At 35.2% G+C, this 19,701-nt stretch overlaps 1 protein-coding gene across 1 annotated transcript in view; it reads right to left on the bottom strand.

Moving 5' to 3' along the window:
• Nucleotides 1–19,701, bottom strand: part of DNAJC13 (DnaJ heat shock protein family (Hsp40) member C13) — a 108,890-nt gene that overhangs the window by 71,744 nt on the left and 17,445 nt on the right. The window contains exons 3-11 of the mRNA XM_057738611.1: nt 9,478–9,553; nt 8,537–8,686; nt 8,069–8,110; nt 5,178–5,378; nt 2,684–2,890; nt 2,497–2,592; nt 2,039–2,130; nt 224–390; nt 36–115 (exon numbers count right to left, since the gene is read on the bottom strand). Coding sequence (XP_057594594.1) covers nt 36–115; nt 224–390; nt 2,039–2,130; nt 2,497–2,592; nt 2,684–2,890; nt 5,178–5,378; nt 8,069–8,110; nt 8,537–8,686; nt 9,478–9,553 — 1,111 coding nt within the window. The remainder of the gene's footprint in view (nt 1–35; nt 116–223; nt 391–2,038; nt 2,131–2,496; nt 2,593–2,683; nt 2,891–5,177; nt 5,379–8,068; nt 8,111–8,536; nt 8,687–9,477; nt 9,554–19,701) is intronic.

Raw genomic sequence — 19,701 nt, 5'->3', positions numbered from 1 at the left:
TGACAATGAACATACTATGATACAATTTATCTTACATCCTGTGTTACTGCATGCAGAACTCCGCTATACGAAATATTAGCGTTGAACCTGAATACAGCATCTGCAAAGTTGCCATCTGTAAGGAGAGGAAAGGTTCAAAAAGATTTAGAGATCTGCATTGTATTTCTTAAGTTATTGTTAAGTAGACAGATGGAAATGCAATTACATTTAAATCAATACTTACTTGGAGGTGCAGCCAAGAATCTGAGATGAAGGCTCTCTACCTCCTCATCGACAGGCATGCTGAATAACCCCCATCGCTGACCTTTATGAGTTGATGTCATTTTTACACAAACATCTCTGTTACCAGAGGCTCTTACTCCATCCAGCAAACTTGCTAGTAAGGAATCTCTAAGCAAGGTTAAAAATAAAAAGGGTTTAGGATTGATAATTTAGGGAAATTTTGATTTAAAAGGCAACATATGCCCTTTAGCAGGTTACCTGCTCAGGAAGGCACTCTGGGTACAAGAGAAGCAGAAAAGAACAGTGGCATTAGGAGAGAATCTGACATTCCAATTAGCTCTTCATTTTGCTATTACATACTGTGTACAAGTTACTAAAGGAATGGATCTTTAATGTTTTCCTCTTGTCTTTTTAATTTTAAGATTATTTTTAACATTTTACCGAGGTACAACCTACAAATCACAAAATTCATTCAATTAAAATGTATAGTCTGGTCATTTTTAGTAAATCTGTACAGTTGTGCAGTCACTACCACAATCCAGTTTTTGTCACTTCCACCACCCCAAAAAGTTTCCTTGTGCCCATCTGCAAAAAACTCCCTAGCCTCCGGCAAACATTTATCTGCCTCTGTCTCTATAGTTTTACTTTTTCAAGAAACTTCATCAAGAGGAATGAAAAGACAAGCCACAAGCTGAGAGAAAATGTTTACAAAAGACATATCTGATTAAGGACTATTACCCAAAATATGCAAAGAACTCTTAAAATTCAATAAGAAAAACAATCCAATTAAAAAATGATCCAAAGTCCTTTACAGAGACCTCACCAAAGAAGGTACGTAGACAGCAAATAAATACAAGAAAGGGTGCTCTACATCACATGACATCAGGAAAATGCTCATTAAACAACAAGATGCCACAACACCAGTATTACAATGGGCAAAATCTGGAACACTGACACCACCAAATTCTGACGAGGATGTAAAGCAGGAACTCTCATTCACTGCTGCTCGGAATGCAAAATGGTAGGAATGCACAATGGTACACACGCTTTTGGAAGACAGTTTGGCAGTCTCTTACAAAACTCACCATCCTCTTACCATATGATCCAGTGATTACATTCCTTTGTATTCACCTAAAGGAGTCTAAAACTTATATCCACACAAAAGCTGCACATAGGTATAGCTGACTTACAATATTGTGTTAGTTTCACTGACTATATCCATATTAAAGTAACTTGCTGCCATTATCCAAACAATTTAAGAATGGAAGTGAAAGGTGCTATTTTTAAATACTTTAAAAGTGTAAGTTTCAGAAACACACTTTTTTTCCATCTGTTCACTTAAAATGAAGTCATCATCTTTATACTCTTTAGAAACTTGAAAACTGGGATTTCCCTTGTGGCACAGTGGTTAAGAATCCACCTGCCAATGCAGGGGACACGGGTTCGATCCCTGGTCCAGGAAGATCCCACATGCCATGGAGCAACTAAGCGTGTGTGCCACAACTAATGAAGCCCGTGTGCCTACAGCCCGTGCTCCGCAACAGAGTAGCCCCCGCTCGCAGCAACTAGAGAAAGCCCGAATGCAGCAATAAAGACCCAACGCAGCCAAAATAAAGTAAAAAATTAAAAAAAAAAAAAAAAAAAAAAGAAACCTAAACTAAACGGACATTTTACATATGCAAAAAAATAAAGTTGTCTTTTCCTAAGTTACATAATTTTAAAAGTTCTAGATTATATATATGTTTTTCCTCTTTGATGAGGCACTTTACCTTGTACATACTAGGATCTTAAAAGCTAGATGAATTTTAAAAAATACCTCTCTGTTGAAGAGTATTTCCGTATTTGGCCTTTTATAAATTCAATGGTAAAAAGTTGTGGATTTTCTGAGTCACACACCAATGCAAATACCTAAGGAAAACAAAAAACAAGTTCCACAAAAGATGTCTAGTTTTACGGTATTTCATTAGAAAAACTACACATCATCTAGCTGACAAAAGTCAATATTTTAAAATGTAACTTGTTTATAATATCAGATTTTAAGAGCTGCTTAAAAGTCTCATTCAAATTTTCATGCAATACTGAATAAAAAGTTTTCACTGTATACTTGGAAAATAAATTTTGCAATATTCATTGTTCTAGGATCAATATAATGAAGAATTAAATACAGATTCTTGCTGTTTCCTACCCTTTCAGCATAAAAATTTTTAAATAGAAAATTATTCTAATTCATCAACAGGAAGAAATCTCATTTAAGCTAATATTGCTGAAACTTACTTCTCCTAAGGGCTTCAATGTTGCAATATTATAGGTTGCTGGATCACGTTCCACTAAGCATGTTTCTGTCAGCGCTAGAATTCTTTTTACAGGTTCCTTCAAACAAAATTGGTACATATTAAAAAATTATTGAAGAAAAATGTCAAAATCAGATGAACAGATTTTTACTTTTAACACATGGACTTACCGAATGTCTAGGTGATATTTTTTGGACTACAAACTCTGCTAAAGATGTGATGGATTCATCAGTGCTGTATTTCCCAAAGCGAAGATTCAAAAATTGCTCAAATTCTAAAGGTTCTTTTCTGATCCGCAATGAAATACCTATATAGTTGCCAGCATGATCTATTGCACTTTTGATAATTTCTTCTCTTTGCTCTGATGCAAATAAATGCTGCACAAATTTTGAAATTTAAAGTCAGGGTTGAAATAACTAACATGTGACCACAGTGAATCAACTTATAGGAGAGTGACTGAAGGAGCAATTTTGGGAAAAAAAAGGTAGATCTTAGAAGTAAATAAGCAGTGTGTTGTGGCTGAAATACTATTATTAAATTAAAATCACAAAATCTGAGATAGAGACCCTTGAAAAATAATCACTGAATGGAAATTATCTCATAACTTCTCAGAGTCTGGTTCTCATCACCGTGTGGAAAACAGTACTCTGGGGCTTCCAAAAGAGGCCCCAGGGAACCCAGCTAAGTCCAGTGGGGGCATGGGTACTATGTAGACAGTATTCCCAGTTTCAACTAAGGTAGCTCTGACTTCATCTGTTTTTATATAGTGGGTTTTCTTACAAGATTACCTTGAAAAATGTTTAAATGTTTATAAGTCATTAGCCTGTGAATATTACAAACCAACCTCCAGAGTGTATAACAAAAGTTAAGGATATAAGGTAATGCTACTTGCATTTGATACCTGGAAGCCAGAAATGCTTAATATCCTGTGAAGGGCAAGGCAGGAGAATCCTATAAAAGAAAGACCTGTCCTGCCCAGAATGCCATTAACTACCCTGCTGAGAAATACTGGATCAGATCACGTTTTAAAACCTGATTTTATTCCCAGTAGCTTATCTCAGTCACTATGGATGCAGAAGGTACCAGATAAAGGTATGTTGAATGAATCTTTCATGGTCTCATATTTGCAGTGAACTGACTCATCTTTGCTAGTCTTTTAAAAGGCAGAGAGTATGCTTAGAATGTGGATGATTAAAATTAAAACTGCTTGATGCCATCAAGCAATAAAAAATGTTGGCAATTGAGGAGTGTCACAATTCTTATCCTTAATGTTTACCTTATGCATTGTAAGGCTTGGTGAATTACGGTGATTCTGTTAAGGTCTGTGAGGCCATATTCCTGTAATTAGGTATGTTTTCCACCAAGGGGTTAATCATTATAAATTTCCACTACCCAGGGACGAGACAAATCTTTGGACAGCACTATGACAGCAGGCTTTCGGCTGCTTTAGGGTGGGAGACGGAACTAATTTCCTCTTTGGGCCTTCATCTTTTGGGCCTAGACTCAGAGGTAATAAAATGTCTACACGTACATTCCTAGATGAGGGACACTAGGATGGGTCCCATCATCTGGGTAAAGAGTGAAATCTAGGATGCGAAAAGGCCTATAACTCTGAAGAGCTAACATATTCTGTAAATCAGATTGTTCACCCCATCCACCATTCTTTTTACTTCCCTTTTGCTACCCTCTAGCCTCTTGTATATCCAAAAGACTTGCCCTGGCTTGCTACCCAGGGATGGATAATTTATCTACAGAACACTAAATCTTCAAGTAGTGTTCCCAGGACATTAAGGTAGCTACAGGAATTAAAATTCTCAAGAGAAAGGATTCTTGAGAGTAAGTTCAGCCACGCCTCTCCATGTAGACACTCTAATGCTCATCTTTGAGATGTGGGGTTTAATTAAGGAAGGCAGGACGTTTCTTATAAAAAAAAAAAAAAAAGATGGTCATCATCTATAGCTCAGCTTCTACTGCCAGTTAACAAACAGAGCCTCAGCATCTTAAGTGGTTTCTGCTGTATCCCCAAATTTACATATAATTCAGAATTTCAAGACAACAAACATGCAATGAATTCCAAATTTGAAGTTTCAATGAATATTCAGAATTCAAACTACAAATAGCTGGGCAAAGAAAAGAAGACTATAAAAAAAAAGATTTTAGGGCTTCCTAGGTGGCGCAGTGGTTGGGAGTCTGCCTGCCAATGCGGAGGACATGAGTTCGATCCCTGCTCCAGGAAGATCCCACATGCCGCGGAGCAACTAAGCCCGTGTGCCAAAAGAAATAAATAAATTAATTAAAAAAAAGATTTTAAAATACCTTTCCAAAGAAAGCTTAGAAACTCTCAGGTAAGACATTAATACCAATGAAAATAAAACTGTAATTACCATTTATTGAATATTAAGCCACACACTGTGCTAAGCAGTTTACATAAATTATCTCATTCAATACAAAAAACAAAAACAAAAACCTATGACATACATGTTACTCTCCTCATTTTACAGAGCTGCAAACTGGGATTCAAGCTCAGGGCTCTTTGATACCAAAGCCTGCACTCATGATACCATACTTCCTCCCAGAGGACTCATAAGAAATTTCAAAATTAACTCTGTTTTCCTTCAAGTGGTCATGTCCCTTTTAAAAAGGTTTTTTAGAAACACTACTTACCAATCTACTAAATCCTCCATAAAGTAAACAAAACCCTCCTTGATAATCAGAGAGATCTACAAAGCCTTCAATATTTCTATAGTCATAGGAACAGAGGACTCTGTTAGTTGCAGGATTAATTTGGTCAAAGCCTCCTGGTGTTACTTCCAAAATGACAGGTTTTCTTATATCGCTCCAGTGATGCTTATAGCAGTTATATCTCTAGAGAGAAAGATAATAATACTTTTAGATTCATATTTAAGTTTACCATAAAACACAGTTATATTTAATGTATTAGTCACTGCCGAAACAACCAAAAATCTAAACAATATTATAAATATTTAGAGCTACTATCCAAATTGTTAGAAACATTTTTATTTTAGCCATTTGGAATTTATGTTTATTCAATTAAGAATGTTCATGCTAACTGAACAAAGGTTTGGGTTACAATATTTTGTGAAACAATTTTAAGTTGCTCTTATGGAAATGTATAAAAAAATTTTTTAAGCAAATTCCTAAATAGAAATGTTATTCTGAAAGAGGTCTATTAGAAAAAAGATTTCAACTTTTGTTGATAGATTTTTTTTTTTTATTGGCATATAGCTGCTTTACAATGTTGTGTTAGTTTCTGCTGTACAACAAAGTGAAACAGCTAACATTTTATCCCCTCCCTCTTGGACCTCCCTCCCACTCCAACCCCATCCCATCCCACCTATGGAGGTCATCACAGAGCACCGAGTTGAACTCCCTATGCATCTCTTAATCAAGTTAGATATTGAAAAGACCTAAGTCATATTTCAGGGCTGTTATAGTATTCAATTTAAATAACCCAAGCCAGTGGTATATTAATATAGATTTTTTTTTTCTACACACACAAAAAACTTAAGCCTCAGTTTTGACCCTAGGCTTTTCTAATCACACCACTGGAAAGTTATTTTTAGAAGTTTGATCTCATTAGCAAGTAAAATTCCATTTAGATAGCACGCCTTTGTAAAGTAAAATACCTAGTGTTCAAAATAATGACAATGGTCAACACCCATTTACTATGCAGTTTTATTCTTAAAAAGAAAAAAATGTTTAGTTGAGGCTGCTAACCAAAATGATGTGTATAGAATAATTTAAAATAAAGGCAAAATGAAGCAAAGAGAAAATAAGGATAACAAAATGTCAGATGGGAAATGACCATTCCCTTGTCCACCCAAAAAGTCCACAAAGTTTTCTACCCAACAACATGAGGTACACATGGTCAGTTACATGACTCTTATGGTTAAAATAAACTGGCTGCCGCTCAGCAGTACGACTATTTCTAATACTAAAATAAGAGGGAAATTCTCTTGCAGGTGTTCAGGAAAGAGAGTAAGGCATTAGATAATACACAGCTCCGCTAACACCCCTACACTAAACCCAGCAATGAGCTTTATAGGATCACACCACATCAATCCCCTCAGCATTACTGATCTATGGCATCGTGCACATTACGGTTTTATAAAAGGAATTCTGCAGAAAGACAAAAGGGCCTGCATTAACCCAAGAATATATTTAGAGCCTTGATTCTGCACTAAAGGATGGAGCAGAGCCACACCTTTCCAGCAGAAGTGGGGGTAGAAAGGAGGCCACAAAAGTGGTGCTTTTCCCAACTAAGCTGGTTTACATGCCCCTAGCCCACTCCTCAGGATATTCTCCATTTCTCCAGCTGATAATCAACTGTCAATTGATGAGATTTGCCAAGGGAAACAAATCATTGTCCTTCAGGATTGTGGACGCCAAGACAGTCTTGAGAGACCCTGATTTAGAGTATATCTAGGGGCAATGGGAGGCCTGAGGCCAAATTCAACTTATATAAAACTGCTGTCCTTCAGGCAATCTTCTAGGGATACTGTTTCCACCACAAAATTTTGAAAAGTATTAAGTTGCTGAAGTTAAGGGATATAAAGGGAAGCTTATTAACAAAATCTGTAAGTATGCTTTTGGAAGCAGTTGTTTTCCAAACAGATGAGATATACAGAAAACTCATGCACTAATATAAAATAATTAAAATAAGCATATCAAATTATGACATAGAACTGCAATTGTGGCTCATCATGTATAAGAAACAAGCAGCTCACCAAATGCCATTAAGCTATTTTAAAGGCTTCCTGGGCAACCAGTCAATTGCTTGAGTTGAGATCAGTGAGGCTTCTGGGATACTAAAACAAGGAATAGAACATCCACAAAAAGGATGCGGACTTTTTAAAAAACAGGCGAATGGTGCTACCAGCATATCAGAATTCAGATCCTGCCTTTTGCCAGAAGCTAGAGTTCTGGACAGTGCTATAAGTTTACACATTACTCTGCGCCCTCCCATTTCAAGGGAGTGAAAAAAGCATCAACGCCCACTTCCCCTCCCCAGAAGACTGATTTAGTGCTGTTGTAACATGACTAGGACTTCTTGAAAGCTATCAGTGCACCATGCAAAGCTTCATTATTAGCCAGATCCAGTACAAGGACATGTAATCAGACAGTTTCAATGCATAAGCTTTCTTAAAACTTTATTACTTCTGAAATAGGAATCTCCTACACCAAACAACTACTGCACGGTCTAACAAATATTATCAGCAGTGTGAAGCTTCCATTGCTGCTTAGAATACTGAATAAAGACTTGCTGAATGAAGCACTGTTTTTCATACTTAGTTCTGCCTGAAGATTTTTCCCAAACTATCAGCATTAACAGTCATACATCTAATTGCTCATATTTGAGTTTCGTTGTTAAATTACATTCATCTCTCTATCACATGATATCAAGAGACATTAAAATTATGTTTCAGTTTTTTCCCCTTTAGCTTTGCCATAAAGGGGACACACAGCTCATGGAAGGATTTTCTAAAGCACAACATTTGAAAAAATAAAAATAGTAATAAATGTTAAATACTTGCCCTTCCTGTGATTTTTCCTTCTGAAAAATCAGTTCTAAATCTCTGAAAGAAAAGATATAAACATAGTTTATAACAACAGACTGGTAAGAAGGACTCAGAGTTCAGTACTTTCTATCCAAAGTAAGTAAAATCCCAACTTGGTAACCCTGACATTTAAAAATGTTATTAAAGTTGTAGTTTAAGGATATTCAATAAAAAGTGTGAAATTTTAATGAAAAACAGGATAGATTAATTAAACATATAACTCCTTTGTTCTGTATAATCCATTTAAAAAGACAAAAAGCATCAAATATAAATGATTATTCAGCCTGTCAGTAAGAAAAAAGTGAACGTTTCAACAGGTCAATAAGAAAAAATAAGCAGAGCGGGAACAGGGGCTCAGAACATTAATATCTGTAGTTTAATGTAACTGTTTCATTAATAAACAGAAGAGAGAAATTTAGTGTTTTAACATGAAACGGTTTGTACCAATGCTTCTGTAAGAAGTTCTGTCCTGTGCTCTGTAGAAAATTTTAATGTTTCTGACTTTTTTCCGCTGCCTTTACGAAATGTGAGGTTGAACTCTGTTCCTTGTCCTTTTCCAACAGGGCTGATGCTGCAAATGTCTCCATAAGGCCACTATCAAAAAGAAAGGAATTCTTTCAACTGGTGCTATACTATGGTGAAAGGCAACACTTATTTTTACTACTTTAATTTCACAATCACTGATTAAATGAGAAAATTTTACAAAACAGTACTGAGGTCTAGAAACGGTTCTGTCTTACAGTAATTCTATAAAACAAACTTTTAAAAGTTTTCAGTCATTAGAAACAACAATAAAAAAAGTCCTAGCCATTTTCCAGTTTCATTGATTGATGACATTAACCCAAAGCAATTAAAATAGATGTGAAAGAACTGGGCAATAATATTTTATGATTACCTACAAATCTGTTAAAAACAGCAACAAAAAGAGGAATCTGTAAAACATGCCTAATTTAGAATTAAACTAGAAGATATTTAAATGTTTACTTATCTATTATTCAGATTAATCTTGCCTTTATAAACAGTAACCTTACTTTCATGACAAATATTTTCCAACCACTGCACTTGACTTATGTATGCCTTATCACAGTAACAATATTGCCTTTAAAATGATAAAGAATTTACAAATTTTACATTTAAAAGACAGCTATAATCAATAGTAACATATTACAATGTTATGCCCCTTAGAGCCTAGAAATAAGCATGCACATGCCCCCTTTATTTAAGTCTGGTCCTGAGCACTGAGCATTATACAAGCATATTAATCTTTTTCAGATTTGACATTTCTACCCTAAAGTACTGTCAGGCCAGGGAGTCATGGGTCAGGTTTTAACTTGGCTTTTAAAATTCAAATGGAGTTCAAACAGCTAATAGCTTCTAACAATTACCTGATTTGTTACTTCTAAGGTATTGGGATTATATGTAGTAATCGCATGGGTTCCAACTGAAAAGACACGCTTATACCTATAAAGGAAGTACTTAAGTTTAGTTTTAAATAAAAGAAACATTTTATAAGAAAATACATATAACACAAAAGGAACATTTCAATAAATAAACAGAAATGTGTTAATTGATTAATGTGACTAAATATAGCTTCATTTTATATTCTCACATTTTTAATGTTCTGAATTGCTACTGGTATTAAGATCCACCATCACTCATTTTGCTGTGAAACAATAAGATCCTTAAGTAGAGAGTAAACCTATGCAAGCAATCTTGTGTTGTTAGTATACGTGAAATTAGCAAATCACTGCCAGAGGATGCCAGAAGATTCTAAATGGGAAAATTTTATTAAAAAACAAAAACAAAAACAGTACACTACTAATTCTTTCAAAATATCCTTTCAACAAGACCGTCATGCAAATGAAGGAAAAGTTATGACCTACAACTGGTCTGTCACACTCCAATTCTGGAATCTTAATGATTTCTATTTAAGCAACTACCTATTTCATTTAAGTGTTGCAATTTTATAGAAGTAGGAAGCCTACACCAGACAAGCAATTTTCACTTCTCACTTCACTTCCTTCACTTAAAGCAACATAGCTGAAGGAGAAAAACCATTTGGGTTATCAGTAATCCTTCAGGAGAGAAAGGAATTCATAATGCCAAAAGTGGAAACTGAACTAGAAAAACTTATTTAAAACTGAAGAATTAGCTCTTTGGAAATAAAATAGGTCTAAGAAAATACAAACACAAAATTAAGAATAAAAGAATCTACAACCACACACACAAAAGAAAAAAACACATGTGCGTAAGTCTACGCTGATAAATTTGAAAATTAAGAATAAATCAACCCCTACACAGACGAATTTAAGAGAGCTGCAAACAATTACACCCTACGAAAGTACCAAGGCTCAAACAAGGAGATGAAATCTTAAAGGAACACATAAATCCTATGCTGCTTAAATTGTTCCAGGAAACAGACTAAGAACAGCTTCTCAGTTCTTTCAGTGATACTAAAATCTGCTAAGACAACACAAAAAAGAAAAAAAATACACCAATCTAGTTTTAAATAAATAGTATCAACAGAATCAAATGGCCTATTAATAGTAATACACCATGACCAAAGACATTCATTTTAGGAAAACAGCTGAATATTAGAAAAATGTATTAATATAACTGATCATATTTATTGAGATATCTATTTGTATTTTAGTAAGAGATCGTTAAATGATCAAAAATGGATGTTAAACACAATCAGGAGCCTTTTTTATATGTATGGAAAAGACTGTGTTTTTCTGCTTTAAACTACTAATACAGTAAAAAGGCATAAATTACCTTAAACCAACAGCCACTATCTGTATTCCCATTAAGATTAAGAGAACTCTTTCACATTTTAATTTTCCTTTTATTTTTTTCTAACCAGTATATTATATAATAAAAATGACAAAATTTCCATTTGGGGGAAAAACTGTAGATTTTATTAATCTCTACCATATTGCTATATTACAGTTTTTCCCCCTAATTTCATATGTCTAAACTAAAGAATGAGAGCCTTTTCTTTTAACATAAAAACATCCATCTGCTGCTTTCTAAAGTAGGGAGAAGTTGAGGGATTGGTGAAGTGGATGAGGATTTATCTAAACAGCAAAAAAGCCTCAAAACTTCAGAGGCTTAATCAATTAATGGGGACAAAGAAAAACAAAGAAAATCTTATTAAAGCAATATTTGTCTTAGAAGATTGCACAATGAAATCAAATGTATGACAGAAATGTGAATTCACAAATTATAACTTTTAGAATCATCTTGAGTCAAACATGCCAATTTTTATTTTTATTTTTTAAATTTTTATTGAAGTATAGTTGATTTACAATGTTGTGTTAGTTACAGGTGTACAGTAAGGTGAATCAGTTATATATATAAACAGATATCCACTTTTTTAAAGATTCTTTTCACATATAGGCCATTATAGAGTATTGAGTAGAATTCCCTGTACTATACAGCAGGTCCTTATTAGTTAGATATTTTATATATAGTAGTGTGTATATGTCAATCCCAATCTCCCAATTTATCCCTCCTCTCCTCAACCCCTGGTAAACATAAGCTTGTTTTCTACATCTTTGACTCTACTTCTGTTTTGTAAATGAGTTCATTTCAAACATGACAATTTTTATAATCCCGAAATAAAACTATAGAATTTATTTATTTCACTCTGGAAGCAAAAAGATAAGAATTAAATGCCTGAAATGTTCCAAATGTCAACTGATGCTGTAATATTCAAAATCTTAAAGGATCTCAGTTAAGAAAACATCCGGGCTTCCTAGGTGGCGCAGTGGTTAAGAATCCGCCTGCCAATGCAGAGGTCACGGGTTCGATCCCAGCTCCAGGAAGATCCCACATGCCGCGGAGCAACTAAGCCCGTGTGCCAAAATAAAATAAAAATAAAAATGCTTAAAAAAAAAACAAAACAAAAACAAAAACATCCTTTTCAATTCTATACTAATCTCCTCCACACACAACAAAGCCCTTTCTAATTTCTAACATTTTTCTCATGTAACTTTTTCATCCTGATTAGTGCTGTGCAAAAGAACTTTCCAAAATGATGGAAACGTTCTGTATCTACATTGTTGAATTAGGTAGCTCTAATGAGCACCTGAAATGTGGCTAGTGAGCAACTGAATTTTAAATTTTATTTAAACTTAAATAGCCATGAATGATTAGTGGCTACCATACTGGAGAGAACGCGATCCAGATCCTGCAGCAAAAGGATGCTGGAGTGAGGTGCCTGTTAGGCCCAAAGTACTGTCATGACTGGTAAACTCAGAGCTATCTTTCAGATGCATACAGAGCTCTAAAGCATTCCTAAGAAGAGAGCTATAAGAAAATTCTTAGGAGAATTCCATTCCATTCCCCTTTCTTCCCTTTCCTTTCTTCTAAGAGTTCCCCATGCCTCTCTCCTCTAGAATAGCAAAAACTATTCACTTACTATGTATCCTGTGATAACTTGCTTAACCTCTCCAAGCTTCCGTTTCCCCATCTGAAAGATATGGATAATATGCATGCCTAGCTCATAATGTGAGAATTAAATAATCCACGTAAAGCGCCTGTCACTGTTTATAATTGATAAATGTTATTCTTATTGCTCTTATTCTGTTGACTGAATAATGGGGGGGAGGGGCGGTTCAACACTCCACTAGTCACTGAACTAATTATTATTAGTATCATTATGTTTCAAGTATCCATGACTTCATATTTAAAATACAGAACAAAATTAATGGATCATTTATCTCATTATATTACCAGGATACCCTGATTCTGCTCAAACTCCACTTGAAAGATGAGGCTCACCTGAGAGGGCTCATTTACATCATAAGTTGTATTCCTCAGAAAAGAGAAAAAAGGAATGTACAGGAAACATTCTGCAGTAACTCAGTGAGAAAATGTCCCACTTCTACGTAAAGGGCATCCCATGAAACGTAGTATTTTGAGGACTTAAATTCTGTGATTCAGCGTCCATATTTTTTCCAGCTCAGATGGAGCTTTCTTTTAAACAGACTTTATTTTTTTAGAGCAGTTTTAGGTTCACAGTAATATTAAGCAGAAGGTACAAGGATTTCCCATATACTCCCTGTCCTCACCCATGCACGCCTTCCCCATTATCAACAAGCCCCACCAGGGTGATCGATTTGTTACAACTGATGAACCTACACTGACACATCATTAACCAACAAAGCCCACAGTTTACATCAGAGTTCCCTCTTGGTGTCTTTCGTTCTATGGTTTGGACAAAAGTATAACGACATGTATCCACCATTACAGTAGCATAGAGTAGTTTCACTGTCCTAAAAATCCTCTGAGCTCTGCCTATTCATCCTTCCCTCCCTGCTAAACCTTGCTAGCCACGATCTTTTCACGATCTCCAAAGTTTTGTCTTTTCCACAATGTCATATACTGTAGTTGGAATCACACAGCACATAGCCTTTTCAGATTGGCTTCTTTCACTTAGTATTATTATGCATTTAAGTTTCCTTCATGTCTTTTCATGACTTGATGGTTCATTTCTTTTTAATGCTGAATAATATTCATTGTCTGCATGTACTACAGTTTATTTACTCATTCACCTACTGAAAGACATCTTGGTTGTTTTCAAGTTTCAGTAATTATGAATAAAGCTGCTATAAACATCTGTGTGCAGGTTTCTGTGCGGATACCAGTTTTCAAGTCCTTTGGGTAAATTGGGTGTAACTGCTGGCTCATATGGTAAGAGAACGTTGAGTGTTGTAAGAAACCACCAAACTGTCTTCCAAAGCAGCTATACCATTTTGCATTTCCACCAGCAATAAATGAGAGTTCCTGTTGCTTCACATCCCCACTAGCATTTTGGCCATTCCAAATAGATGTGTAGTGGTATCTCTATATATGCATGCATTTCCCTGAATTGCCATCTGTATATATACTTTTTCTTTTCTTTTTTTTTGGCTGTGCCGCACCGCCATGTGGGATCTTAGTTCCCCAACCAGAGATTGAACCCATGCCCCCTGCAGTAGAAGTATGCAGTCCTAACCATCTGCCAGGGAGTTCCCTGTATATTTTCTTTGGTGAGGTCTCTGTTGGCTCATTTTTTAATCGAGTTGTTTGTCTTATTGTTGAGTTTTAAGGGTTCTTTGTATAATAGTCCTTTATAAAATGTCTTTTGCAAATATTTTCTCCCAGCTTATCTTTACATTCTTTTGATAGTGTCTTTCACAAACAGAAGTTTTCAACTTTAACGTAATCCAACTCATCAATTCATTTTTTCATAGCTAATGCCTTTGGTGTTGTATCTAAAAAGTCATCACCAAACCTAAGGTCATCTAGATTTTCTCTCATGTTATCTTCTTCTAGGAGTTTTACAATTTTGCACTTCACATTCAGGTCTGTGATCCACTTTTGAGTTAATTTTGTGAAGGATGTAGAATCTATACCTAGATCTGTTTTTTTGCAAACAGATGTCCAGGTGTTCAAGTATCATTTGTTGAAAGGACTCTGCTCCTAAAACTAGCTTTTAATAGAGCATTGTGTGTAAAAAATAAAATTCCTATAAGCAGATGTTATCCTATTTGCATTTCTGGGTGAAAGATATTCAAGCACCAGACTGCCTGATAATAAGCACAAAAAGAAATGTACAAAGAAAACACAAAGAGAATTCAGGATGGACTCGTGAGGTTTAGAGGCTGGCAGGGTCAAGGGCTAAACTCAACAAAGCAAGGGAAAATCCCCTCAGGATTCCCAGAGTTATCAGAGTTGGTGAGGTGTGTAAATGCCAGGTAGCTAAAGAAAAGAGTCTCTCTTCTCTTGCAGGATTCTATTGCTACCTATAAGAAAGGAATCAGAAATTCACTAGCTTCCCTTTCCCTCAACTCTTCTTTCAATTTCCCGTATCTAGTCATTACAGAGACTGTCTATGAATGTAGTGGGCATCTGCCAATGAATTTCATAGACTGATTATGATCTATCCCAATGTACTGAAGTTAAAACCCTGTTTAGATACTAAAATGCTACTTTTAAATTCAGAGCATTTGCTACAATTAATGTATGCAAATATTAAAGTGATCCACAGGTAGATTTTACATGTAATTTCCATCCAGAAAAAAATTAAGTACCTAGTTTTCAACAATATTGTTAAGTTTTCCATAGTGAATCTGCATTTCTGCTTTAACTGAAATGTATGCATCTTCCCTCCTTTTAGAAATGACTTTCCACGTCAAAAAGAAAACTTCTTTCATGAAAGAAAAGTGCTTTTTACCACTGAAATCTTCTCTCCCTTCCTGCTCTTTCCAGAAGAAAGATGTAATTTAACTGTGTACTTTACAAGTGGTAAAATGACAAGCATAGCAGAAAGCCTACTTTGGAACCTCCCTGGTGGTGCAGTGGTTAAGAACCCGCCTGCCAATATAGGGGACACAAGTTCAAGTCCTGGCAGGAAGATCCCACATGCCGCGGAGCAACTAAGCCCAAGCGCCACAACTACTGAGCCTGTGCTCTAGAGCCTGCGAGCTACAACTACTGAGCCCGCGTGCTGCAACTACTGAAGCCCCTGAAGCCCTCGTGTCTAGAGCCTGTGCTCTGCAACCAGAGAAGCCACCACAGTGAGAAGCCCACGTACCACAACGAAGAGCAGCCCCGGCTCTCCACAACTAGAGAAAGCCCATGAGCAGAAAGGAAGACCCAACACAGCTAGACATACATACATACATACATACATGCATGCATGCATACACACATACATACTAAAGAAGAAAAGAAAAGAAAGGCTACTTTGCCAGCCAAGGGGTGAACAGACCTTAATCATTAAAAACATAAGTGGTGTCTACAAAGTAAACGTATGAAAACTACTGCAAAGGTAAAATGAAATAAGTCACATGAATATCCCCAAGGGAAATATCTGGAGAGTTTATCTTTAATTTAGGTATATTAAGAAAAATATTTGTCCATCTTTACTGTCACTATCAATAACATTTTTATGAAACGTCGAGGTTGAGTTGGAATCTCTTAAAACTGAGGCCCTAAAGCCCCAAAATCACATGCAAAATTTGCTGTATATAGATATGTTTCTAGAGAGAGGGTTCAAATAGCAACTCTGAAACAACAGAAAATTTTTAATGTTGACCATTAATTTTTTTCATAAGACCAATGAGAAATACTTTCAATTTAGATTAGAACTGGCTACATAAAATAGGTAATATAATAAAAGATTCAATGCCACATAAAAATGTATGTAACCTAATGAAATAACTCATTATCTGGAAAATGTAGTACCTTTGGAGAAGTTGTTAAAAGTTTCAAGGTGTGTACACTGAAAGCAACAAAATACCACTGAAAGAAATTTTAAAAGATTTCAATGTTACGACGGGCCATGTTCGTGGATCAAGGTGGCAATGCTCCCCTAATTGATCTATAGATTGGATGCAATCCCTATCAAAATCCCAGCTGCCTTTTTTGTAAAACTGACTACTGACTCTAAGACTCATACAGAAATACAAGAGACCCTGAAAAGCCAACATAACTTGAAAATAAACAAAGTTGGAACCTGAAACTTTCTAGTTTCAAAACCTAATACAAAGCTACAGTAATTAAGACAGTATGATTCTGGGAATTCCGTGGCAGTCCAATGCTTAGGACTCAGCACTGTCACTGCCGTGGACCCAGGTTTAATCCCTGGTTAGGGAACTAAGATCCCACAAACCATGTGACACGGCCAGAAGAGTTAAAAAAAAAAAAAAAATACAATATGGTTCTGGCATAAGGGTAGGCAAGGCATATAGATCAACAGAATAGAATTGAGAGTTCAGGAATAAACCTTCACATTTATGGTCAATTTATTTTTGAGAAGGTTGTCAAAACAGTTCAATGGGGAAAGAATAGTTTTTTCAACAAATGGTGCTGGGACAGCTAGATATCCACAAGCAAAAGAATACAGCTGGATGCCTAGTTCCTACTATACACAAAAATTAATCCCAAATCAAAACTATAAAACTCTTATCAGAAAACATAGGAATAAATCCTTAAGACCTTGGATTAGGTAATGGCTTCTTAGATATAAAGCACAAACAGGAATAGAAAAAAATAGATAACTGGACTTCATCAAAATTAAAAACTTTGGGCTTCAAAGCATACCATTAAGAAAGTAAAAAGACAACCCACCAAACAGCAGGGTTGCAAATCATCTCTCTATAACGGACTTGTATTCATAATACATAAAGAACTTATGCAATTCAACAACAAAAGGATAAATAATCCAATTAAAAAATGGGTAAATGACTTGAACAAATATTTCATGAAATATACCAATAAGCACATGAAAATGTGCAAATGGCCAATAAGCACATGAAAAGATCCTCAACATCTTAGTCATTAGGGAAATGCAACTCAAAACCACAATGAGATACCACTTCATACGCACTAGGATGACTAAAATGAAAAGACAGACAATTATAAGCACTGGTAAGGACGTGGAGAAATTGGAATCCTCACACACTGATGGTAGTATTATAAAATGCTGCAGCCACTTTGGAAAACAGTTTGGCTATACCTCAAAATGTTAAAGATAGAGTTACCATATAATTCTATATAACTTCATATATTGGGTTGGCCAAAAAGTTCATTCGGGTTTTTATACATTGTTACAGAAAAACCTGAACAAACCTTTTGGCCAACCCAATACCATCAATTCCACTCCCAGGTATATACCCGAGAGAACTGGAAACACAGAATCACCCATCACCTTGTATGCGTTACAGTAGCACTATTCTATTCTTAATAGTGAAAAAGTAGACTGTAAATGTCCATCAACTGATGAATGGATAAACAAAATGTGGCATATCCATACAATAAACTTGGCAATAAAAAGAAATGAAGTACTGACACATGCTACAACATGGATAAACCTTGAAAACATGCTAAGTGAAAGAAGACAGTCACTAAAGATCACATTTATACGAGATGAATCCATTTATACGAGATGTCCTAAATAAGCAATACAGGTACAAAAAATAGATTAGTGGCTGCCAGACGTAGGGAAGAGGGGAGGGGAGAGGAATTGCTAATATATTTAGAGAAGTATTTTGGGGGGGGTGAGGAAAGTGTTCTAAAAATAGTGGTGATGGTTCAAAACTCTATGAATATACTAAAAATCACTGAATTGTACACTTAAGAGTTTTATGTTATGTAAATTATATCAATAAAGCTGTTATCAAAACAAAAAGTTTCAAGGTGTGAATGATGGAGGTAAGAAATTGATGCTCAGAGCACAGAAATAGTTCTGCTCCAAATAATTACAAAAAAGGAAAGAAAAAAAAAAAGGTTGTCTTAAGTCATCGTCACTACTAAGAACATTAAAAAATTTTTTCCAGATGATCAGTTACCAACAAGCTCACAAAACAAAAAGTATTACAGTAAGTTTGTTCTTTTGAATTAATTCAACAGTATGCTATAACTGTATTAAAAAAACAAAAACTATATTATGATGATTAGAGCAATTTAACACTTGAGGAAAAAATAAAGATCATTTAAATATACAACTTTTTTTAAGGCTTATTCAAAGAGCTAAAGAGACTCACACTACTCTGGATATGCCACTATTCTAACTTTGCTCAATGAAATTAACTGAAGAAAAAAATTTCAAGACAAGTATTCTACAAGGATAACAATTAAGTAGCTCATATAACTGAGCTACTAAAAGGAAACAAAATTAAACACTCAAATCTTTCAACTATTATAGTCAGTTTGTTAATGCAAACCAGAAACACTACAGAATTCAGATGTTGCACCATTCTAAGAAGTTACAACACTATTACCTAAAAAATGGAAAGTTAAGAATGAGAACTACCCCACCCTCTCTTCTCATCCTCCAGAGGGAAAAACAAAAGAATAACTAAAGTTATTGGCTTTGTACATGTCATGCTTTATCTGTCTGAGGCCTGATTTGGAATAATGTGGTCACACTCATTTTACTGATTATTACTCAAAATGACCACAGAATAAACTTTTCTATAATAGTCAAAAGGTGACATTCATTGAATACTCAGTGTATTTGAGGTATAATTTCAAAACCTTCACATACTCCATATCAATTCATTTAATCCTTTTATCAATTTGAGGGGTAGGAATTACTATCCATTTTATGAAAGGAAACAGAAGCATTTACACCTTGGTCTGACCAGGCAAGCTACTGAAAAATGTCACCATCCCCTCCCAAGGAAGAGATCAAACCCTATTTTTAAATTTCTCTACAGGCTTAAAGAAAGATTACAAAATGCACTATTGGCATATTTTCTCTGAGAATCAAATGGATATGAAAACGTGTCGGTAACACACAGGCTCATCTTTACGCGATAAAGTTGTAAAGTTAACACTCCACTGCTACGTAACCTCATCATTAACTGATAGCATTCAAGTCTGTGGATAACTGGTTTATTTTCCTTTTAATTCTCACCTAATTCCTTCCCAAGACAGACAGAAAACCAGACATATTAAAAGAAAACAGGACAGTAATTTATTCCAAATGTGGCATTTGCATTTAAAACATGCACAAATGCTGTTCAGAAGAGAAGTGCTGAATGGCATTACTGAGTTGTGCAGTGCTATTCAAGACACTAAAAAGTAATATTTAAAATACTTCATAGAGACACAGA

The sequence above is a fragment of the Hippopotamus amphibius genome, chromosome 6 (genome assembly GCF_030028045.1).
Source record: "Hippopotamus amphibius kiboko isolate mHipAmp2 chromosome 6, mHipAmp2.hap2, whole genome shotgun sequence".
NCBI lineage: Eukaryota > Metazoa > Chordata > Mammalia > Artiodactyla > Hippopotamidae > Hippopotamus > Hippopotamus amphibius.
The sequence above is the reverse complement of the archived record's forward strand: the minus strand, read 5'-3'. Positions and strand labels throughout refer to the sequence as shown.